Source organism: Aquarana catesbeiana, linkage group LG03 (genome assembly GCF_042186555.1).
Source record: "Aquarana catesbeiana isolate 2022-GZ linkage group LG03, ASM4218655v1, whole genome shotgun sequence".
Taxonomy (NCBI): domain Eukaryota; kingdom Metazoa; phylum Chordata; class Amphibia; order Anura; family Ranidae; genus Aquarana; species Aquarana catesbeiana.
Window position 1 is genome coordinate 423,265,489 of NC_133326.1, and position 25,824 is coordinate 423,291,312.

The 25,824-nt window shown below is 43.6% G+C and overlaps 1 protein-coding gene across 2 annotated transcripts in view; it reads right to left on the reverse strand.

Annotated features, from left to right (window-relative positions):
- LOC141132411 (A disintegrin and metalloproteinase with thrombospondin motifs 2-like) overlaps positions 1-25,824 on the reverse strand; it is a 1,679,109-nt gene that overhangs the window by 315,273 nt on the left and 1,338,012 nt on the right. For both annotated transcript variants that reach the window (XM_073620760.1, XM_073620761.1), the window contains exon 17: positions 16,677-16,836. In XM_073620760.1, coding sequence (XP_073476861.1) covers positions 16,677-16,836 — 160 coding nt within the window. The remainder of the gene's footprint in view (positions 1-16,676; positions 16,837-25,824) is intronic.

Below are 25,824 nucleotides of genomic sequence, written 5' to 3' on the forward strand. Positions count from 1 at the left end.
GAATCACGGAAATGTAGTCGTATACATTGTATTCAGATACATAGTTATTGGTGGCGCGCTTGTATTTTTTTGTTACTTTGTTTGGGACCTTTTTGTATTTTTGACCTACACGAGCAGCTGCACCGTTTTGTTGTTTTTTTACATATGGTTAGCGCAAAATATACTCTTTTGATACAATGCAGCCGGGCGACTGGCTAGTTTCAATCGAGTTAAAAGATGCCTATTTCCACGTGCCTGTAGGGGAAGAGTTTTGCAGATACCTCTGGTTTGCAGTCGGGCAAGAACATCTTCAGTTCACCTGCCTCCCTTTTGGGCTGACAACCTCACCTCGGGTCTTCTCGAAAGTTCTTCTGGCCGTGGTGGCCCTTATCAGAACAAAAGGAATACGGCTTTACCACTAGCTCAACGACCTTCTTTTGCTATCTCAGGACAAGGAGCAGCTGCTGATCCACAGAGCTCAGGTCATAACAACACTGCTCAAGTTTGGTTGGCTGCTAAATCTAGAGAAAAGCCATCTAGAACCAGTACAGCACCTGATATACCTAGGGGCCCAGTTTGACACCGTGGAAGGTACATTTCTCTGCCAGTGGAGAAGATCCCGGTTATACAAGAAAGAGTGTCACAGGCTCTAACCTCCTCACCTCTGAGGGCCTCACAGTGCCTAAAAATCATCGGCACGACAGTCTCTAAGACCCCTATGGTCTCTGTGGAAGCTACGCCCTTTCCAGACAAGGTTTCTCCAGCAATGGGACCCAGGAGACAGCAACCAACTTATTCACATAACGATAGTTACATAGTTACATAGTAGGTGAGGTTGAAAAAAGACACAAGTCCATCAACAGTAATGAGGAACAGCCTCTTCTGGTGGCTACAACGCAGGAACCTGCTCACGTGCCACTCCATCGCCCCTGCCTCATGGATCACGGTCACGACCGATGCCAGGGGTGCCAGATGGGGAGCCCATTGCAGGTCAGAGCTTGCACAAAGCAGGTGGGATGCCTGTCTCTACAACCCGGGCTCGAATGTCCTGAAACTGCGGGCAGCCTGGTGTGCCCTTCAGTCATCTCCTGAAAGGGGTAACAGTTTTATTAAGAATGGACAACACCTCAGCGGTCTCTTATGTGAAGAGACAAGGGGGGACCAGGAGCTCCACCTTGCTCCAAGAAGTCGAGTCTATCATGTCATTGGCCCAGAAAAACCTGGCCAATATCTCGGCAGTTTTCGTTCCTGGAGCCCAGGATGTCCAGTCGGACTTCCTGTCTCACGTGCAACTAGAAAACAACGAATGGTCCCTTCACGCGGAGACGTTCAGGTGGATCCTGTCCTTGGGAGTCAATCCCGAAGTGGACCTATTCGTATCCCCCTGCAATTTGAAGATCAAGAAGTATTACACCCAGGCCCGCTGCAGCCAGGCCTTCGGAGTAGATTAACTGACAGATCGGTGGAGATTCAGCAGGGCATATGCCTTTCCCCCGTTCCCGGTCATTCTCAGATTTCTGCAGAGACTCCAAGTGGAAGCAGTCGAGGTGGTGGTAAAAGCTCGATACTGGCCAAACAGGCCATGGTTTCCCCTCCTGACCCAGCTTAGCTTTTGAGACCCGGTACCTTTCCCCTCAGGCCGGACCTTCTATCTCAGGGGGCAGTCCTGCACCCTTGCCCAGCGCTGTTGAGACTGATGGTCTGGTTCTTGAGAGGAAGAGGCAGGAAACCCTCGGCTGTGCTTTAGGTGGAATTTCCACTCTCATGAGTTTGAGAAGGGCAAGCACAAATAAGGTCTACGGGAGAATATGGGCCAAGTTCGTGGAATTCTCATCCTCTACGGAAAGATCATACAGAGATCTGGGAATACAAGACATCCTAGAATTCTTACAATCTGGTCTAGATCTGGCTCTGTCCATCAGCTCCCTCAGGGTTCAAATCTCAGCCCTGTCAGCCTTCTCCGGAACATCGTGGGCCGTTCACCCTCTAATCCGACAGTTCTTCAGAGGGGTGGCAAGACTCAGGCCCCAAAGGAGGCCAAGATTCCCCAAGTGGGATCTCCCTCTTGTTCTCGACTCACTTGCTGGACTCATTTGCCACGGGAACCAACCCGGTTTCTATCAAAGATCTTTCCGCAAGAGTTGCCTTCCTCATGGTCATCACATCGGCCAAGAGGGTCTCTGAGATCGGGACTTTCAGCCATAAGGAAACCATTCCTGACTTTCTTTCCAGACTGGGTCCTCATCCCTATGCTCGGTTCAAATCCTGAAGTCACGTCAGTGTTACATGAACATAAAGAGATTATCCTGCCTACATTTAAGGTTCCAGGAGCCACAGAGGCTCACCCACTAGATGTAGGGGAAATACTGAAGGAATACCTGCAAGCTACTTCCTCCTTTAGAAGCTCAGATCATCTGTTTATCCTACTCTGGGAGTAACAAGGGGAAACGGCTTTGACCAGAATGATTGAGGCCTGGATCATACAAACCATCCAGCAGGATTATAAGGCTAAGGGCTTGGCTCCTCCGGAGGCAGTGACGGCACATTCAACCAGAGGCATGGCGACTTCTTGGGCGACGGCTTGACATGTGGCTCCAGATGTCATCTGCAAAGCAGCCTTATGGGCCTTCAGTAATACTTTCATGTCGCATTATTGCATAGATCCTGCATCTTTATTGGCTATAAACTTTGGTCTAAGAATCCTGTCGGTTAACGGGGCAATTTAAAGCTTTGTTTTCTATCAGCATACCCGTCCGTGTGGTTTGGCTAGTTATTTCCCACACGTAGGCTGCCATGGAGTCTGTCAGAAAAACTGAAAATTTTTTATCAAATACTTACTGTCATTTTCCTTTCCTGATGGACTCCATGGCAGATGGAGTTCCCACCTATGGATCAAGAGTTGGCAAATTACAGAACGCAGTCTCTGGCTGTGAGCTCAAATTTATGGGAATGGGGTCCTATAGCATTGGAGAGGAGGCGGGGTTAATCCACACATCGGCTGCCATGGTTTCCATCAGGAAAGAAAAATTACGGTAAGTATTTAATAGAAAATGTTCTGTTTTTTCACCAGCGATGACATTTTTGATGGGTTTCACATAAAGGAACTCCAATAAATCACATTATAAATCGAGCAAGTGTGAGTTTGCACCAAATCTAGAACTGGGGTGTTTTGGCCCAAATATGGATGTCTAAGTCTGGTGTGATGCTGCACACATATTTTCATTTTGTATGCTTATGATTTCCTGTTTTGGACCCTCCACATGCCCAACAATGTACAAGTTGGATTTGGAGAATTTTGAGATCACGCATCATGGGCAGAGCCTTGACCATGTGTTATTTTGAGCTTTAGGCCTGGTTCACACCTATGCAGGTTGCAGTTTGCATATCCCAGGTACATTTTGCAGTTTTCACTACACGTTTCTGATCCATTGAAGTCTATGGAACCAAACACCAGAAAAAAGTCCCTGGCCCTTTCCATAAAATGCAAAAATGTTAACATGACCCATAGGAAACCATGTTAAATGGACTGTAGTGTGGTTCTGCAAAACAGAAAAGCCACAAAAAATGCATAGGGTGAACCAGGCCTTACCCTGCACAGATATCAATGCTTAGACATTTTTTTATTTGTAGATAAGAGTGTGTATTTCTGATGAACAGGTTGTGACGTGACACAGGAGTGATCACTTGAGGCTTACCTCAAGAGACCGAAACAATTACACTGGTGGGTATGTCCTTTACTGGGTGGGTGGAGGTGAGCAAGCTTAGCTAGGTTATTTAAAGGCCAGAATTTGTGGCGGATGTTTGGCCTAGGAACAGGCCTGAATTTTTCTTTGCAGTGTGTATATTGCAAAATAGATATGGTTTTTGTGGGGTTTTTTTGGGGGGGGTGCGTAATTCCTGACCCACACCTCACTAAAACTGTTGTTTGATAATTGCTTCTAAATCTCACATGTTAGACTTACAACTGCTATGTAATGGTTGAGATGCAAAGGAAGGTTCCTGCTAATTCATTCCTGCTGTGTGTGTCAATGTAGTTTGTGCGCTGCCTTTTTGGCTTTTGTATTCATTTTGTCTGTTTTTGCTTATGATAATTCTTCCATGTAACTTTTTTAGGGGTTTGACTTTTGATCACAAAAAAGGTTAGTCATGCTTGTTGTTAGCTTGATTTGTATCCCTGCTTTTCTAATGTGATTTGTTTAATTTGTCTAATTTTTAGTGTCATATCCTTGTAGATTGTAAGCTCTTTTGAGCAGGGCTCTTTTAACTATATTGTCAAATGCTGGAGCATCATTCCCATGCCTTTTTTTTTTTGGTCCAAGTACATTAATGTACCAAATGTTTATACTAATGTTGCTATAAAAAGTTGATTTTTTCACTTTAAGTTTGATTTCTGCAGACTTGAAATACATATTTTATAAGTGCAAACTATTCATACCCCTTCAAATCTGTATTAAATCTAGATGCATACAAAAGTATTTGGTATTGCAAGTCCTTGAGTAGAAAGTGTAATGGGGGGGGGGGGAAGAAAAACCCCCAAAAAACAAAAAAACCCTGCTCCAAAGCTGTAATTCATGGCTCTGCTAATTATTTTGTGGACTAGGTAAGCCATGAAACATGTCAACTAAATGTGAATCCTCTCTGAACACCAAATTAGGGATGCACCGAAATTTCAGCCGCCAAAACATAGTGGCCGAAAATTTGCCAAAGGAGAATTCTTGCAGATAATGGCGCCGAAAATCACGTATGCACAGTAGCAGTGGGAGAACCAGTGGGTGACGTCACCCGTTGTGTGGGCGGCGTGCACGTTCCTTGCGGTTAAGATGCTGCACTCGTAAGCACGTTCCCTGCTGAGACGCTGGCACCTTCCCCGCGGACGCTCCTCATGCTTATGAGACGCTGCTGGGACCTGAGCATACTCAAGTACAAGACTGGGCACTGTCCCTCCTGGATGGCTACCATTACTACTATTCGCTGGTGAGCATTGCCGCTTTTGCCTTACTTAAAACTGACAGAAACAATCCAACAATCTCAATTTTTTTTGTCGGAAATTCCGATGGAAAATGTTCGATGGAGCCTACACAGGGTCAGAATTTCCGACAACAAGCTCCCATCGAACATTTGTTGTCAGAAATTCCTACCGTGTGTACGTGGCATTAGTCTTAGTCTTTGGCATTTTTATATTATTTATTTATTATTTTTATGCCTGTTTTTTTTGTTTTTATTTTATTTTGTTGTTATGATGCAATGTGCACTGACTGCAGTCTGCACTGCAGGATATGCTGTAGTTTAAACTTTAATTTATTATAATTTTGTATTTTATTTGATTTTATCTTCTGTGTCCACTGTCCAATTTATGTAGGTTGCTTTTTATTAAAGTACTTATTTACATTACTGGATTGTACTATTCTTTTATTCATAAAATTATTGATTAAGTTGAATATGAATAATATAACGACTATAACACAATTTTATATATCAAATAATTTTTTTGTTTAATATATAAAAAAAGCCATTTTCGGTATCGGTCAGTTTCGGCATCGGTTTTGGTTTTCGGCCTAGTGTATTTTTCATTTTCGGTATCGGTTTTGGCACCAAAAAATCCATTCGATGCACCCCTACACCAAATTAAGAAAGAAATACTGGAAAAACTATTGTTTAAAAAAATTTGGCATGTGGTTCCCCCCAAAATCCATACTAGGCTCTTTGGGTCTGGTATGGATTTTAAGTGGAACTCAATGCCAAATGTAAAAAAAAAATTGGCTTAGGGCCCCCCCCCCCAAAATCCGTACCAGACTATTTGGGTCTGGTATGGATTTTAAGGGGAACTCACCACCAATTTTTTTCTAAAACCCCCCACCCTCCTGAACCATGCCAGGCCACATGCCCTCAACATGGGGAGTGTGCTTTGGGGTCCCCCAAAGCACAACCCTGGCCGGTGGCTGTCGGGATCTGCAGGTGGGGGCTTATCAGAATCTGGTCTAAGGGGGCCCCCAGATCCTGGTCCCCACCCTATGTGAATGAGTATGAGGGCATGCGGCCAGGTATGGTTCAGGAGGGGAGGGGGCTCGCTTGTCCCTCCTTTCCTGAGCTCCAGGCTGCATGCTCAGATAAGGGTCTGGTATGGATTTTGGGGGGGACCCCATGGCATTTAAAAAAAAAATCTGAATCTATACTAGACCTGAAGGGCCTGGTATAGACCTGGGGGGGATCCCACACCGTTTACTTTCACAATTTTTTTTTTTGGACGTCAATTTTTTGTTGTTTGTATATTCAGCTGTCAGCTGGGAACCGTGATCCGTGATGCGCCGGCTCTGGAGGTCACAGATATTCCCGGGTGTGCGCCCCCCGGATTCTGGGAGGACATCAATGTACGCCCTCCCAGAGTTATCGAGCCGTGCTGTAGCCGTCATTCGGCTATGGGGCGGTCGTTAACTGGTTAAAAGTCAGCAGTTAGAAAAACTGTAGCTGCTGACTTTTAATAAACACACACTCTCCTGTCCCACGATCCAGCAGTGCACTCACTGCAGCCATGTTCTCCCCATGCCCTCCCTCGGCGGTGGCAACATCTCTACTATGTGCACCCGGCTGTAAAAGCTTGCGGCTTCACAGCCGGGTGCCCAGTGCACATGCACGAGCGGCGCTGCGCTCTGACTGGTCCCAAAGCCTTCTAGGACCTGTCATGTGTCCCAGAAAACTTTGGGAGGGTGGGGGAAGGAGAACTTCCACTTCCGATCGCCTAAGGCAATCAGAACGGAAGTGGGAGCGTACCTGTCAAAATCGGGTGCCTGCTCCCGCCCTCCTCAAAAGCTCACTTTCACAAACAGGAGCCGGGGAGTTTTGGTGGAACTCCACATTTTGGTGGAACGCCGCTTTAACTTTTTTATTACACAATAATTCTCATCTTAAAGTGTTAACAAATGTAAAAATGTTTTTTACCTTAATGCGTTGTTTGCATTAAGGTAAAAAACTTTTCAATTTACCTGTGCCCCCTTCCCCTGTGTAAAGAGTAAGAGAGGTGAGAAGAGACCAGAGCTGTGCACGGCTGTATCTTTTCTCACATTTTTTCCTCTTCACACAGCATTTCAGAAGCAGCAGGAGCCATTGGCTCTTGCTGCTGTCAATAAAATGCAGTGAAGAGGAAATGGGGGTGGGCGGGCCTAAGTCTATTGAGCATGACACACAGGCCAGGAGCATGCAGACAACATTTCTCCCAATAGCAAGAGACTGGCTATGGTGGTCATGAAAAGAAGAGGAGGGGCCAATATCGCCACCGGGGAACCCAGAAGAGGAGGATTGGGGTTACTCTGTGCAATAAGTATAACATGTTTGTTATTTTAATTTTTTTTTAATTACTTTAATGTTGTCCCTCCTCATTATATCGATCAGAGGAATTTTATATTCTTATAGAGAGGGTAATTTACTCTTTACATATCATATATCTTGGTTGCTCATGTCTTCTGTAACATTTGATGGAACAACTAATAGTAAATGCTTTTTTATTTGTAATGAATATATTACATTCTATTTTTTTGTTTAATCTCACTAAAACTTCAGTAAAAAATATAATTTTTAACTCTCTTTAACATATGACCTGCAATCTCCTTTGCTGCTTCATCTCTGACAAGAAAACAAAATTGGCCTTTCTCTCCCCATTGGCCAAGTTTGCCAATAACAACTCGACACACTCTCTGGGTTTTCACTCTTCTGTTGTGTCCATTGCCAGATCTGCACCTTTTCTTCATGCAGTTTTGATTTTCTTGAGGTCAATAAGGTTGTGGACAATTTTTTTGACATTTAGTAATCACAACAATCTTATCCATGCTTAAAAAATATAAGAAATCAATTCTACAACACTTGATAAACACTGCTAAGGCATGTATCCCCCTTAAGTGGAAAAACGTTTCATCCCCAACAGTTGGCTGCTGGCTCCATAAAGTGGAAGAGATCAATAAGTTGGAAGATCTCACACTTTCAGCACAAAATAAACATGATAAATACTCTGAATTGTGGAGATAATGGAATATATTTATCCTCTCTGAAGAAGGCCTAAACCTACTTAGAACATGATCCTTGAGCATATGTATCCTGCCTAACTGCCCAAAGACTGGGCATCCTCATCCCTTCAAGGGTACTCCCCCCCCCTTTCCCTCTCATTATTTCTTTATCCCTAGCTATTATATGCTGGGGTCTTTTACTCTTCTCTCTTCTTTGAAATTTAGAAAATGGAAAATGAAATAGGCAGTCCCGGGACCAGTCTCTATGAAGTTATCCTTTAGTAGCCACACTACAGGAATTATATCCACACAGATTGTATACTGGGTATGATATGCATGATCTAACTGTAGCGGTACCCCCATAGGGGCTGCTGACAACTCTATACCCCACTGGCTACCCCAACTCTGCAGATCCTCTCTTACCTCTGACACCTCGAGTTCCATATTGTAATATTATGTTATCAATGAGGACCACACACAGAGTTACTGAACCACTTAAGTAATTTACTGTACTAGATGTTGAACATAAAAGAAAGTGTAATTCAGTGTAAACAATAAGTGACGATTGAATAACATAAAATATAAACTTGAGAATAGTAGATCAAACAGTTACCGCAATAGATGTATGCAGACAGGTGATCAATGGGACAAACATCCAATATACTCCAAAACTTATATTAAACACCTTTCCACTGAAACCTCAAAGCACACACACCAAATCCTCAGTATAATATTATGAACATGCAACAGTACAATACAATATATATATCCTGTACTCAAGGGCTCCCCCTAGGTTGTAATGCAATGTTCCAAATGCAAAGTGAACTGTGATGCTTTGTAGAAGAGGATAAAAGTCCCTTGTCTTCTTGATCTTCAGCTAGCTTATGGTATTAGACTGCAGTATTTGTAAATCCAAACAGGGAAACAAGTAGAAAGCAAATTGTAGGATAAATGATGCGCTGGTAATTGTGTACTTGCACATATAAGGCACTTGTAATACTTTCTCCTTAGCAGTGGGTACAACTCAGCATTAACTTTATAACACAGGGAAGGTAGACCCTGAAGTTCCAGTGTATGCAGCCTATGGATAAGTGAGATCCTTTCTGTGGGACTACAAGTCTCACCAGCAGTCTGTAACTAACTCACACAGAAACAGTGCACTATACTGATCTGAGCAAGTGCCCGCTCACCACAACAGGCTCAGATGCTTGTAAGACTCCTTTCCTGATATCTCAGTCCGATCCAAGCTGGTGCCGTCACACCGCACCTCTCCTTCTGATGACTGATGACTGTAATGCAGGAAACTTTTAGAAATCTTGGATCTTCTTGTCCATCCGCACGCTGGTCCAGCTGACTGTGCTCTGAAATACCTCAGAGGCTGATCGATTCTGCTCCGTGCCTCACAGGCCGCAGTCTCCCGGTCACACACACAGACCTCACCGCAGGCAGGTATTGAATGGCGTCCCAAGAGGCTGGAAAATGGCCACGCTGTCCTTTTTATTTCTGCTCCCAGCATGCAGCCTAGTAACTTTGCCTTGTGGGTCTGTGGCTTGGCATCGTGGGTCTAGTAGTTCTAAGAATTAAGTTAACACATGAGTCACTTCCTCATTAAATTACATCTCCCACAATGCTTTGTAACACTGCTTCACAGAAACTAAACAAAGTCTTAACAGCATACAAAGGACACTAGAGGGAGCCAAACTCATTTGTAACCAATACAACTGTAATGCCTATTTCAGCAAAGCATGGCTACACACTCCCCCTACTTAAACTCTTTGGTCCCCAAAGATATGAAGATTAACATTTTATCTCTCTGAAAGCAAAGAGTAAGTTATTATTTCCTAATCCCACTCTAAATTTAACAAATACTGATACACTTCTGGATGTTCTTGAAACCACTTGTACACACCCTCAGTAATTTCAGAATCAGTCTTTGAACAGGCCAGGGCAATTGCTGTGTCCCACCCATTGGTGCCAGAGGTTAGAGCAGAGTCACCCCATACCCAATTAACGGTGGGAGGTGTAGCTTTAGGAGCTGACATATGGATGGTATGAATCTGCTCTTCGGAGCTTTCCTCCAGCGTATCATACGTGAGTCTCTTGAGGGGGTTGTACATCCCATCTTAACCGCATGTGTGAAAGGATCCTAGTAGGCTGTACTGAGTCTTTAACTTCATCCTGGACACTCAAGTCAATAGAAAGATTTAGTGTTTCAATTTCAGGAATTTGTAAAGATGCCTTAGTTTCAGGAACTTGCAATACTTCACTGGAGAAGTCCATCAAATTTCCAGTCTTTTGCTCAGGAACAACTGTTACAGCCTTGGTTCCTTTCACATCCTTCCTTGGTAGCATTTTCTGAAACTCTAGCCCAAGGGATCTATGGACTGTCTTTTCCTTCTGCAGTGGCCGTGGAAGCACCACATTGCCAGTATCCTTTGACCGTTGAGGCTCCACTCTGACTGGTTCTTTTGGCTGTGGTAGCAAAGCTCTAAGAGTTTCCATCTCTCTGATTCTCTCCCTTATTCTCTTCAAAGGGTTGGCTATTGAACCTTCTTCCTCAGGCCAAAACCAGGTAAGCACCATCACCATATTGTCGTCCTCAATCCTTCTCCTCAACGATGATGAAGGCACAGTACTAGGAACTGGAGAGCACACATACTCTTCCCCAAACTCATCATCTTCTTCATCCACCTCCTTTTTCTCTGGCAAAAGTACTGGACTAAAGGTTTGAAAGTACCCATAATCTTCTCCAAACTCGTCATCTTCTTCATCCATCACCTCAGCTTCAATGAATATTTTGTTCTGTGAGCATGTACGAGGTGGAGTCATCTTTGGAGGAGGTAATTGAGGTGCTTGAGGTATCCTCATTGCATCTGACAGCGGTAACAAGTGATTCCGGTGCCACATCTTTCTTGGTCCCGTCTCCCTGTCAGGTCTAATATGATAAACTGGTAAACCAGGAATTTGCTTACACACAATATAAGGCTGCGGCCTCCACCAATCTGCCAATTTATGCTTTCCAGGTACTCCCAAATTTTTCAGTAGTACCCAATCTCCTGGTTGTAGATCTTGAACTTTTACTCTTGGATCAAAGTTTCTCTTATTTCGGGATTTCCTGGTAGCAGCATGTTCCACCGCTTTCTCATATGCCTGTCGCAGATTTTTTTTAAGTCTATTCACATATCCTTTATGCGACAACAATGGAGTATCATCCAGGGAAGTGCCAAAAGCCAAGTCAGCAGGAAGTCTAGCTTCTCTCCCGAACATAAGACGGTAAGGGGAGTAGCCAGTGGCATCATTCTCTGTGCAATTATAAGCATGAACTAGTGCTGCTATGTGATTCCCCCAATGCTGCTTCTTGTCTGGAGTCAAGGTTGCCAACATGTTCAACAGAGTTTGATTAAATCTTTCTGCTTGAGCGTCACCTTGAGGGTGATAGGGCATGGTACATGATTTCTTGATACCCAGTAAAGCACACAACTGATGTATTAGGTGACTCTCGAAGTCTCTCCCTTGATCGGAGTGAATTCGCACAGGAAGTCCATAGTGCACAAAAAACTTCTCCACAAGCACCTTAGCTGCTGTACTAGCTTTCTGATCCTTAGTAGGGTAGGCCTGTGCATAGCGAGTGAAATGATCAGTCACAACCAGAATACTATTTCTTCCACCTGTATCGGGTTCCAGACACAGAAAGTCAATGCATACCAAATTTAAAGGCTCCTGACTTTGCAAATGGCTCATTGGGGCTGCCCTAACTGGCAGGGTTTTCCGCTGGATACAAGTTAGACAAGAGTGACAGTAACTCTCCACTTCTCCTCTTAAGTTGGGCCAGTAGAACCTCTCTCTGATCAGTCGAAAAGTTCTGTCTATCCCCAGAGGCCATGCTCATTATGTAATGACACTAGAACTGTAGAACAGTGTTTTTACGGAAGAAACAGCTGCCACCTTTCTTCCTTATTTTCAGTTGGGCAACACCTGTACAGTAAGTTTCCATCCCTGGTTTCCAACCGATCCCATTCTCGATGCATGATTTTTGCTCCCTTTATGTGACTCTTCAGCAACAGTCCAGGATCCTGCTTGTTCAAGGCCTGTAATGCTAACTGGCCCAGTGGGTCCTGCTCCTGATCCCTCTTCGAATCCCTCTTGGACAATTGGAGTAAGCCTTCTCCTCTTATTTGGGTCAGCCCACAGTAACGCCTTGGTATACCAGATGGATGAACTCCCAGATAGTCAGCAGCCACTCCTCCCTTCATCTTCTGGTCCAATCCCCGACACAAGGCCCATACTCCTTCAGTAACACAGGCCCATTCTTCTTGTTCTTCTTCTCGTCTATATGGCCTGCAAGATAATGCATCTGCATCTCGGTTCCCAACTCCAGGCCGCTACTTCAGACTGAACCGAAATCCTGTTAACACTGCTATCCACCTGTGTCCTGTGGCATTCAGCTTTGCTGTGGTCAAAACGTAAGTTAATGGATTGTTGTCCGTCTTGACAAACTCAACCCCATACAAATAGTCTCTTAATTTATCTACCACTGTCCACTTGAGGGCCAAAAATTCCAGTTTGTGTATAGGGTAGTTCTTCTCTGATGGAGTGAGGCTTCTACTCACATAGGCCACCAGTCTCAATCCACCTTTCTGTTCCTGATACAACACTCCTCCAAGGCCTTCTCTACTGGCATCCACATGTAACTCGTAAGGCAGGCTATGATCAGCGTAGGCCAAAACTGGAGCCTCTGTGAGACTTTTCTTCAATTTCCAAAACGCCTTTTCACATAGAGGGGTCGATTGACTCTGGACGGACTCTCCTTTCTTGCGAGCACCACTCTTCTTGGGCTTCATTCCATCTTCTTCCTCCCCTGTAACCGCTTGCAATAGCTCATTGAGAGGCCTGGCAATCTTGGCAAAATTTTCCACAAATCTTCGGTAGTATAAGCAGAAACCCAAGAACGATCTCAACTCAGTTACAGTTCTTGGCCTAGGCCAGGTAGTGACAGCCTCCAGCTTCTGATGATCTATGGTAACTCCTCCTGTGGAAACCACATGGCCCAAGTAGGTAACGGAAGTTCTGTAGAACTGGCATTTCTCTAGTGACAGCTTCAATCCTTCTTCATAAAGGTGAGAAAATACCTTTTCCAATCGGGCCTCATGCTCTTCTAGGGTCTTCCCAAACATGATGATGTCATCCAGGTACACCAAGACTTCTACCAGATTCATGTCCCCAACCGTTCTTTCCATCAAACGTTGAAAAGTGGCAGGGGCCCCCCATAGTCCCTGAGGCATCCGACTGAACTCATGGAATCCCGATGGGCATATGAAAGCCATCTTCTCCTGGTCTTCTGAGTGCATGGGAATCTGATAGTATCTTAAAGTCTAATACACTAAACCACTTGGCTCCAGTAAGACACTGTAGGGCATCTTCAATGTGGGGTGTGGTGTACTGGTCTGGGATGGTGCGCCGATTCAGGGTTCGATAGTCAATACACATGCGCAATGACCCATTCTTTTTCCTTACCACCATGACACCCTTTTTCTGAATGATCTGGTGTAGAATCTGGTCTATGCGGACAATGTATGCCAACTACTTCTCTCCTTTCATCTGGTGGGTATGCTCGAACTGGTACATCAGATCAGATAACTTCTCCACCCTTCCATAAACAGCATAGAGGGCTTTTGATGTAATCCCTGGCTTCACAATCCGGCTTTCTCCTAAAGCTCCTGATTACATCTGCTGCTGGGCTCAACAGGCTCTCACTAATTTGCCATCTTCCCACTGCCCCCTACACTCTCCAGTCTTCTAGGGCTTGCATTGCCTGATCCATCCAACTCTCAAATTCTTCCTCCCCATCAGGCCTGGGGATATGACCTGAGAAGGTCGTCAGCTTCTGATATCTCTCATTGGTGGATGTCTGGTGACTCTGTATCAGACTATCCACTAGGCGGCTTGTGTCCAGACAGAATGATGCGGGTGGCATCCTGGTTCTGGGGCTTCCTGCTGCGGCCATGGTGGTATTTGGATTGCCCTCTGTTGAGTTTCTTGCAATAGGGCTCTCTGGTGGTGTCTCCGGTGGTTTCTCTCCCTTTTCCGCTGACAACTGTACTGGGATCACCTGGCCATCTAAGCCTTCTGCTAAACTCACCACTCCCTCCAAGAGGTAGGACCCCTGTTCTGGGACCGCCTACCTCTCTATCAAACCATTGGTCTCCTGGTAACCCCAAAACTGTGGTTTTCTCCAACTGGCTCCCATACTCTTGGCTCCATTGGGTAGCCGTTGCCGAGTCCATGACCTCTTCTATTCTGGACTCCTCTACTGATCTGCTCAGGCACTCCAGATGGGATATCTCGGTGGGACCTCCAAATGTAGTGGTACCCCCATAGGGGCTGCTGATTGACTCTATACCCCACTGGCTATCCGATTCTGCAGATCCTCTCTTACCTCTGACACCTCAGGTTCCATATTGTAACATTATGTTATCAATAAGGACCACACACAGAGCTATTGAACCACTTAAGTAATTTACTGTACTAGATGTTGAACATAAAGGAAAGTGTAATCCAGTGTAAACAATTAATGAAAATTGAATAACATAAAATATAATCTTGAGAATTGTAGATCAAATAGTTACCATAATAGATGTATGCAGACAGGTGCACAATGGGACAAACATCCAATATACTCCAAAACTGTGATGCTTTGTAGAAGAGGATAAAAGTCCCTTGTCTTCTTGATCTTCAGCTAGCTTATGGTATTAGACTGCAGTATTTGTAAATCCAAACAGGGAAATAAGTAGAAAACAAATTGTAGGATAAATGATGCGCTGGTAATTGCGTACTTACACATATAAGGCACTTGTAATACTTTCTCCTTAGCAGTGGGTACAACTCAGCATTAACTTTATAACCCAGGGAAGGCAGACCCTGAAGTTCCACTGTATGTAGCCTATGGATAAGTGAGATCACTTCTGTGGGACTACAAGTCTCACCAGCAGTCTGTAACTAACTCACACAGCAACAGTGCACTATACTGATCTGGGCAAGTGCCCGCTCACAACAACAGGCTCAGATGCTTGTAAGACTCCTTTCCTGATATCTCAGTCCGATCCAAGCTGGCGCCGTCACACCACACCGCTCCTTCTGATGACTGATGACTGTAATGCAGGAAACCTTTAAAAATCTTGGGTCCTCTGGTCCATCCGCATGCTGGTCCAGCTGACTGTGCTCTAAAACACCTCAGAGGCTGACCGATTCTGCTCTGCACCTCACAGGCCACAGTCTCCCGGTCACACGCACAGACCTCACTGCAGGCAGGTATTGAATGGCTTCCCAAGGGGCCGGAAAATGGCCGCGCTGTCCTTTTTATTTCTGCTCCCAGCATGCAGTGTAGTAACTTTGCCTTGTGGGTCTGTGGCTTGGCATTGTGGGTCTAGTAGTTCCAATAATTAAGTTAACACATGAGTCACTTCCTCATTAAACTACATCTCCCACAATGCTTTGTAACACTGCTTCACAGAAACTAAACAAAGTCTTAACAGCATACAAAGGACACTAGCGGGAGTCAAACTCGTTTGTAACCAATACAACTGTAATGCCTATTTCAGCAAAGCATGGCTACATAACATTTCGATGTATCTGTTGTGTTGCGTACTACAAACTGTTAATGTGATAACCTGTAATTGCCTGTTGAGAGTTAAATAAAATATTTGAAAAAAAAAAGAAATCTCTCTCTTTGGGGGTTGCTGTAGATTGTCCTGGTCCTAGGAATATAGCAGTGCTATTTGAGACTCGGGGCATAGTTTGAGGTACCAGTAGGCATAACAGCCCTAAAAGAAAGGTGGCTGCTATAGGTTTGCATCCTGATTTTTTGCAGAACAGGATGTGAACCTCCCATATTGACTATATATGCATTATGTTATTCCCTGTGTTGAATTTAACCGAGTCAGAGTGCACATTGGTTTATGGTTCTTGTGTGTCAAAGAAGCAAGTGAAAAGGTAACTGGGGAAAGAAATGCTGCTGGGGTTAGGGGGGAATGCTTATTACAAGGTTAATATAAAAAAAATGCTACTAACGAAAAGAGAGAATGAGACTTATTCTGTTGTGTGTAGTTTATTTGAATGTTCCAATCATATGAAGTAAATGCACACACATAATTAATATTATTAGCAAAAACAAATACAAACCAGAACAGCTAGATAACTGCATTGGGGATTTAAGAAAGGATTGCACTACATTTCACATAGTGAGACCTGCAATGTTGCAGTAGTGACCACATGAAAAAGGATATTAATTCCTAACCTTCCCCTTCTCTTCTGCTATTTTGTCTTTCAATATTTTCTTAAAAACCACTTAATAGCACACTTTGCAGCTATATTAACATCAGAGAATTCACAATATTATAAGAGGTTCTGCAGTTAGATAAACTCTCATCAGCTGTACTCATGGAATTACTGCATGGACAGGAGTACTAAATGCAAATGAGAGAAAAAAAGTCCCTATTTTCTGATATCAAAGTGAGACCAAGCACAACAGTACAGGAGACCATGACAAATCTCCAAATGGAACAAATCTTTAGAAGTACAACTCCAAATTGAAATAGGACTATAAATTACTCTCTTTAAAACACTTATACATTTCAGAGTGGATCATTTGTTATTTAGCTTTTTTTCCATTCGTATTATCATAAATTGCAAGAAAAATACAATTACCTCCACCGCATGGCTTGGAACAAGGAGACCATTTCTTTAATGCCCACTCATATGCAACCATGTCTTCTTCAGGAACATAGTTATTACCAACATTTAAGGAATCTTCATGTATCATATATTTGTATGACAAAGATATTTTGGCATTTCCATTGGGAATTACCTAGAAAATAGAATTGACCACAATTATTAAACAGATTAATAACAACAAGGCCCATGAAAGCACCTTAGCCTTCTATAGAATGTGTATCTGTTCTTTTTACTAATTTTCCTTCTGTAGCTTTGGACATCTCCTTAAAGTGAAACTCAAAATGAACACAAAAAATCAAGTAGGTAGGGTTTTTTTGGCGGAAGAAACATGCAAAGTCTCTTCTTCCAAGAATATTTTTTCCTCTTTCCCTAGAAATGTTCTGTGTACACTTGGCCCATTTACAGCATCTGTCAAATGCTGGGAGGAGGGGATGATGTAGCTTTTGTGCTTATGAACAGGAGTTAAATTATCAGTAGCCATCTAACAGACAAAGATTGTGGAGAAGATAATGGAGGGGAATGTAGGGGCAACTGAAAGCTTTGATTGGTCAGGAAGAGGCTGGAGGAGGGCACTCTCACAGGAAAGTGTGCACAATATGGCAAGAACTTCCCACACCTAGTGAACTTTTGTTCTGCTTTAAAGATTGCTCAAAAACTTTCCTTTCCATACTTGAAGCATTTGCCTTTGCTTTGTATTAAATAATAAATTTAATGTGAAACTATTGTAGCCAAGTGCTGATAGCTGTGTTATCCTCTGGCCGCTCTTCCCTCATCCAACTCTGAGCGAGCAGTGCTAGTCAGCATTCTCTCCTCTCGCTTTCCTGCCCTGTTGCTAGAGTGCCTGGGTGCCCTCTCTCTCACTCTTGCTCCCCCCCCCCCCCACCTTCTTTCAGCCAATCAGTGGCAAAAGGACTTGCTATGCAGTGGCAGCTAAGGATAAAAGGATCTGTAGTCCTTATGGGAGCACAGTGCAATGCAAGTGAATGGAGATGAATGGGGCTGTGGAATACAAGTGGCAGAAACCTGTGCACCACATTAGAGGAAAGGGACAACATTTGCCTTGGCAAACTACCAGAGTTCAGAGCAGACAGTGCAGGGAGACCACTGTGTGTGGACCTTTTGCTTTTCATGCCTACACAGAGAGCAGAGACACATGTGCGAGAGGACCAGAGCGAGACTAAGCCACAAAGAGTCGCTTTGTCTTGGGACTATTGTTTATCTGCCTCACCATAATAAATCTATTTAAACTACCATCCAGTTCCATGTGGCCATTTTTCTGTGCATTATTATACAGCAGTACCATACTAACTTTTAAGCTACATAAGTGTATCAATTGGGACCAAGCAACCTAAAGAATCGTGGCAGAACAGAGAACCCATCATATCCAGTGGCTCATGCAGGGGTAAGCGCTACATTATCATGATTTGGAGTTCATTTTATTTTTTTAATTAAGTTTGTTGTTAAACTGATGTTTTTGTTTTTTTTTTTTCATTTAGCTGTATATAAAATTTTCTATTTAATAATTAAATATTTAATAAGGGAAGCACAGAGGACGCAAGGTTTTGCAGAACATTCAACTTTTTTTTTTTCCAATAAGAGAGCCCAATACCACTAGCCCCCTTTGTGACTGTCTCCTACTAATTAAAGCTGTGAACCATATTAGCAGACATGGAGGGGGAAATTACACACTAGTACTGCAGAGTATAGACCAATGACTGTTGCCTGATCATATTACTGAGTAGATGAAGGAAAGTCCACATGTGGAAATAATGGTAAAAGAGTCTGATCTGGATCAATGTAATTTTGAAATTTGTTGTAAAAAGAAAGAACAAGGCAGAGGGAGGAAAAACGCAGAGAGAATAAATTGCTAGAGAATGGTAGAATATGGGAAGGGACCCCTACTATCCCAGTGGTAATTCAAATATGTGTAGATACAAGATATGTGTAAAGTAGACAAAAATGTAGGTATTTGTACATCCTTTTTTACCTATTTGATTAAGCGGAAATTAGCTCCGCTACAGTGATGAGATGTCTGCGAGCTCCCTTGCTGACATTAACATTGTCTCCTGAACTTCTTCTGGGTTAGGCATCTTTAAAGCGTAACTCTACTCTTGTTGAGAAAAAAAAAACATTCCCCTCTGGGTGATCTATGTACATTGCAAGGATTATAACGATCTTTGTTGCAGATTCCTACCTTTTGTTATTCTGAGGAAATCCATGTTTGTTCCTCTGTGCTAAGTGGATCTAATAATTTCATAATTATCAGCTGTGCAGCTGCAGAGCACTAATGTGGAAATCTTCAGGGTCTGCGTCCCTTTAGACATGTTCCTATTGGGAGTAGCTTACCAAAAATTACATTTTTGTAGCAGGGGGTGCCTGAAATCTGACTTGTATACTAGGCAGACTTCTGGGAAAATTGGTGAGCCAATCACACAAGCAGAAAATTATATTTCTGGGGTGTGTTCAGTACATATTCTGTGTACAGAACAACTCCAGGTAGCCATATTGCACTACATTTTCAGAAAATTACAGCGGCTGCAGATTGAAAAGGAGAGGTAATTTTTAATAATATATAAGTACAATATGACTTGTGATGCAATTGTATACGCTTTATTATTTTTTCTTTATTTGCTATTTTTTTCCCCCAGAAAGTGGAGTTACCCTTCAACCATGATGATGCAACACTGTACATAAACACAGAGGTTAATTCATGCAAGCAGCAAGGTAAGAAAGTTTATATTTGCAGAACAGACATTGATTGTTCTGAATAATAATTAACCACATAAGGACCGTAAGATTTGCCCGATTAATGACCAGGCCATTTTTTGCGATACGGCACTTCGTCAGTTTAACTAACAATTGCGCAGTTGTGCGACGCTGTACCCAAAAAAATTGATGCCTTTTTTCCCCACAAATAGAGCTTACTTTTGGTGGTATTTAATCACCTCTGCGGTTTTTATTTTTTGTGCTATAAACAAAGAAAGACCGACAATTTAAAAAAAACAATATTTTTTACTTTTTGTTATAAGAAATATCCCCCCAAAAAATGTAAAAAAACAATTTTTTTCATCAGTTTAGGTCAATATGTATTCTTATACACTTACATATCTTTTTTTTCCTTGAACAAAAGTTTTATTAGGCAAAAGTGTACATAAATCAGATACAATAGTTATACTTATACAGTTTCCATCTTAAATGAAGCAAGGTATATAATATGATTGCAATACATAAAGAAGTCATCATGTATTTGGTAGGCACTTATGTGAGAGTATATGACACTTGGTATATAATAAAATATTCATTATTTGCATATACTAGTGTATACTAGTGTAATATACAAGTTTCAGATTCCTGCAGCCACTGCTCCCAAATTCTATTATATTTGTCTGGGCAACCTCTATTAATGTATAAGAATCTTTTATATGGCCGTGTTCACATCTCTCTTACAGTCTACGATATTTGGAGGATCTGGTCTCATCCATTTTATAGCAATGGTTTTCCTAGCTGTGAACAGGGTTTCATGAAGGAATATTTTGGTGAATTTGTCTAGGATGTCGGGAAATATCCTAAGAAGGCATTGTTTCGGGTCACGTGCTAGAGGGGATCCCATGACATTGTGTAGGAAGGTCACAATTTGTTTCCAAAGCGCCTGTATTTTGGGGCAGGACCATATAAGGTGGAAGAATGTGCCTGTTTTGAGGCCACACATTGGGTATATGGTGGACTGGTTCCTTTTGTACCTGGCAACCCTAAGAGGGGTAAGGTATGCTTGGTTGAGTATGTATATTTGGGACAGTCTATCTGAGAGCTTGGGGGACACTGTCTTGCAGGTCTCTAAAGCTTCCTCCCATTCCTCATCTTCAATTGGTCCCACCTCTCCCTCCCAGATCATAAGCCAGTTTTGCAGGGACAGGAGTGGAAAGCATGTTATAGAAGCATGATATTAGCTTTTTAGGGTCTGTGCTCTTAATTGTTGCTACAATAGGGTTGGGAGCGGGTTGTGGGAGGGATTGCGGAAATTGCGCCTGGAGCGCATGTCGGACCTGTAGGAATCGGAAAAACATTTTATTTTGAAGCGTAAATTCCTCCCTAAGTGCATTAAAGGTCTTAAGATTCCCTTAGGACATCAAGTGGTGCATGTAGTATATGCCCCTTGATGCCCAGAGTTCTGAGTTCTGAATGTGAAGGAATTTGGCAGATGCTAGGTCCCATGTGCATGTATAGTGATAAAGTAGGGACTTTCTGTGCTCCCCGGCTCCGTGTTTCCTGTGCCCACTGATATGGCACTTAGCGGACCTCTGGTATGTTGTGCCCAACGTGGGCATAAGAGGGCAAGGAAGCGTTCGTTGTCTGTCTTGTCAATGTGGAAGAGTTGAGACAGTTGAGATGCAATATAGTAGTGGTTGAAGTCAGGGAGGGCCGTACTGCCCATATCTGTCGGGTTTTTAAGTGCCTGCCATGAGAGTTTATGCCTATTATTCCCCCATACAAAGAGTTTAAGGAGAGCTTCCAAGGACTTAAAGCACTTTAGGCGTAGATAGACTGGAGTGTGCCAGAGAACTGTCAGGGCTGGGCTCAGCCCTTCCTTCTCGGAGCTGGCCACTCAGCTGTCGGCTAATTGCCAGCTCCTTTCTCTCCACAGTGACTCAGCTGTTGATGATCTGCTCGTCAGTCCTGGCTACTTAAAGCCATCCAGCTCACTTCATTTCTGCCTTCACCTTTGGTCACATCTCAGAGACTTTCTCCTGCGTTCCTGTTGAAGAATTGCTCGGCTGACGTCCCTTCTGACTCCTGATCCTGATTGCTGTACTACTATGTTGATTATTGGCTCTCTGACATTGCCATTGACTGACTACCCAATCTGGTTACTGAACTCTGGCTATGTATTGACTATGCTTACTCTGTTTACCTTTTTATTATTATTAAACAAGTGTTTCTGACAGTAGGCGAAGGCCATGAATTCAGAAGATGCAGTCAGTCCACTTGTTGGTAATAGTTTTTCCAGATTGGATGACCAGGATCACCGCATGGATCAGTTTGCCTTGGTGTTACAAACGCTCCTAAGTCGCACGGCTCATCTGGAATCTTCCACTATGGCTGCTCCGGTACAACCTATGTTGCAGGCTGCTCCTGCTGCTGCTCCAGTCTCTGTGCAGGCACCCGCCTCGAGTATTACCTCTATAAGAGGCATGTTTGGTTCCACTCCGCTTCCCCAGCGATTTGGGGACAATCCAATTCAATGCAGAGGGTTTCTCAACCAGGTTGAGATATACTTTGAGATGCTGCCCCAGGCGTTTCCCACGGACAGAAGCAAAGTAGGTTTTGTGATATCTTTGCTTTCTGAGAGAGCCTTGGCCTGGGCAAACCCTCTATGGGAGACGCAAAAACCCGTGGTCCTGAGTTACCCAGACATTGTGGCTTCCTTCAAAAGGGTATTTGACGTTCCGGCACGCTCCGCTTCTGCTGCCAAGAGCCTCATGTCCATCAAACAGAGTACTGTTGCCGATTACGCCATTGAATTCCATACTCTGGCAGCAGAGGTTGCTTGGAACAATGAGGCCCTCGTGGCTGCCTTCTATCATGGTCTCTCGGATAACATCAGGGATGAGATAGCAGCCCGAGATATACCCACTGAGCTGGAGAGGTTGATCACATTTGCCATCCTCATTGACTACAGACTCAGAGAAAGACTCTCTTAAGGAGCGCTGGCGCAAGCCTCCTGTACATTTGTCTCCGAGCTTTGCAGTCCCACCCTTGCCTCCCTCACCTTCCATGCCTCCTGGTACCGAGTCGGTCTGTGAAGATGAACCCATGCACTTGGGCTTGACGCGTCTCTCTGTGGATGAGAGAGCCCTCAGGAGGAGAGAGAGATTGTGCCTTTATTGTGGCCAGGCTGGTCACTTTTTGAAGTCTTGTCCTACCCATCCAGGGAACGCCCGAACCTTGAGGTCCTGTCATGGACAGACCTTAGCTAGCGTTGTTTCGTCTCCAGTTTCCCAGAAAGATAAGCCCCTGGTTTCGGTTACCCTGTCTTGGGCTGAGTCGTTCGTCGAGATACAGGCTCTAATCGACTCTGGGGCTGCAGGCCTGTTCATTGATGCTGCCTTTGTATCGAAGCACTCGATTCCGCTGCAGCTGCGTGACACTCCACTTGCCATTGAGGCTCTTGACGGGAGACCTCTACAGCCTGCCCATGTGACTCACGAGACTGTTCCATTGTCCATGGCCGTAGGGGCCCTTCACCATGAGATAATCCAATTCCAAGTTATTTCCTCACCTAAGTTTCCTCTGGTTATTGGTTATCCTTGGTTACAGAGGCACAACCCTTCTTTTGATTGGCTCCGTGCTGAGGTTCTGTCCTGGTCGCCACAGTGTAGTGAGAGATGCTTCCAGAAGGAAGCCAAGGTCCTGTGCACCTCTTCACTCTCCTCCCTGCCGGAGGAGTACCATGATTTTAGCGATGTCTTTGACAAAGGTCAAACCGGTACTTTGCCTCCACACCGGTCGTATGATTGCGCAATTGACCTTCAACCTGCCATACCCCTTCGTGGCCTGGGTTTACCCTTTGTCGGTTTTGGAGAATAAGGCAATGGAGGAGTATGTTGTAGACACACTTTCTCGAGGTTTCATCCACAAATCCTTGTCTCCTGCTGGTGCTGTTTTTTTTTTTTTGTGAAAAAGAAGAGTGGTGAGATGAGACCTTGTATCGATTATAGGGGTCTCAAGCATTTCACGATTAAGAATGCCTATCCCATTCTGTTGATTACGGAGTTACATAGTTACATAGTAGGTGAGGTTGAAAAAAGACACAAGTCCATCAAGTCCAACCTATGTGTGTGATTATGTGTCAGTATTACATTACATATCCCTGTATGTTGCGGTCATTCAGGTGATTATCTAATAGTTTCTTGAAGCTATCAATGCTCCCCGCTGAGACCACCGCCTGTGGAAGGGAATTCCACATCCTTGCCGCTCTTACAGTAAAGAACCCTCTACGTAGTTTAAGGTTAAACCTCTTTTCTTCTAATTGTAATGAGTGGCCACGAGTCTTATTAAACTCTCTTCTGCGAAAAAGTTTTATCCCTATTGTGGGGTCACCAGTACAGTATTTGTAAATTGAAATCATATCCCCTCTCAAGCGTCTCTTCTCCAGAGAGAATAAGTTCAGTGCTCGCAACCTTTCCTCATAACTAAGATCCTCCAGACCCTTTATTAGCTTTGTTGCCCTTCTTTGTACTCGCTCCATTTCCAGTATATCCCTCCTGAGGACTGGTGGCCAGAACTGGACAGCATACTCCAGGTCCGGCCGGACCAGAGTCTTGTAGAGCGGGAGAATTAACGTTTTATCTCTGGAGTTGATCCCCCTTTTAATGCATGCCAATATTCTGTTTGCTTTATTAGCAGCAGCTTGGCATTGCATGCCATTGCTGAGCCTATCATCTACTAGGACCCCCAGGTCCTTTTCCATCCTAGATTCCCCCAGAGGTTCTCCCCCCAGTGTATAGATTGCATTCATATTTTTGCCACCCAAATGCATTATTTTACATTTTTCTACATTGAACCTCATTTGCCATGTAGTCGCCCACCCCATTAATTTGTTCAGGTCTTTTTGCAAGGTTTCCACATCCTGCGGAGAAGTTATTGCCCTGCTTAGCTTAGTATCGTCTGCAAATACAGAGATTGAACTGTTTATCCCATCCTCCAGGTCGTTTATGAACAAATTAAATAGGATTGGTCCCAGCACAGAACCCTGGGGAACCCCACTACCCACCCCTGACCATTCTGAGTACTCCCCATTTATCACCACCCTCTGAACACGCCCTTGTAGCCAGTTTTCAATCCATGTACTCACCCTATGGTCCATGCCAACGGACCTTATTTTGTACAGTAAATGTTTATGGGGAACTGTGTCAAATGCTTTTGCAAAATCCAGATACACCACGTCTACGGGCCTTCCTTTATCTAGATGGCAACTCACCTCCTCATAGAAGGTTAATAGATTGGTTTGGCAAGAACGATTCTTCATGAATCCATGCTGATTACTGCTAATGATATCGTTCTTATTACTAAAATCTTGTATATAGTCCCTTATCATCCTCTCCAGTTTACATACTATTGATGTTAGGCTAACTGGTCTGTAATTCCCAGGGATGTTTTTTGGGCCCTTTTTAAATATTGGTGCTACATTGGCTTTTCTTCAATCAGCTGGTACCATTCCAGTCAATAGACTGTCTGTAAAAATTAGGAACAACGGTCTGGCAATCACCTGACTGAGTTCCCTAAGTACCCTCGGATGCAAGCCATCTGGTCCCGGTGATTTATTAATGTTAAGTTTCTCAAGTCTAATTTTAATTCCGTCCTCTGTTAACCATGGAGGTGCTTCCTGTGTTGTGTCATGAGGATAAACACTGTAGTTTTGGTTACTGTAGCCCCCCGATTCACTCGTGAAGACTGAGGAGAAGAATAAATTCAATACATTTGCCATTTCCCCATCCTTTGTAACCAGATGTCCTTCCTCATTCTTTATGGGGCCAATATGGTCTGTCCTCCCTTTTTTACTGTTTACATACTTAAAGAATTTCTTGGGATTCTTTTTGCTCTCCTCCGCTATGTGTCTTTCATGTTCTATCTTAGCCGTCCTAATTGCACCCTTACATTTCTTATTGCATTCTTTATAAAGTCTGAATGCTGAGGATGATCCCTCAACCTTGTATTTTTTGAAGGCCTTCTCCTTTGCTTTTATATGCATTTTTACATTGGAGTTAAGCCATCCAGGATTTTTGTTCGCTCTTTTAAATTTATTACCCAATGGGATACATTGGCTGATGCCCTTATTTAATATGCTCTTAAAGCAAACCCATCTCTCCTCCGTATTCTTTGTTCCTAATATTTTATCCCAATTTATGCCTTTTAGCAAGGTTTGTAGTTTAGGGAAGTTGGCTCTTTTGAAATTCAGTGTCTTTGTGTTCCTTTCATGTTTCCTATTTGTGTGATTTATACTGAAACTAATTAATCTGTGATCGCTGTTACCTAAATTGCCCCGTATTTCCACATCTGTGATCAGGTCTGTATTGTTGGTAATCAGTAGATCCAGTAATGTTTTATTTCTAGTTGGTGCGTC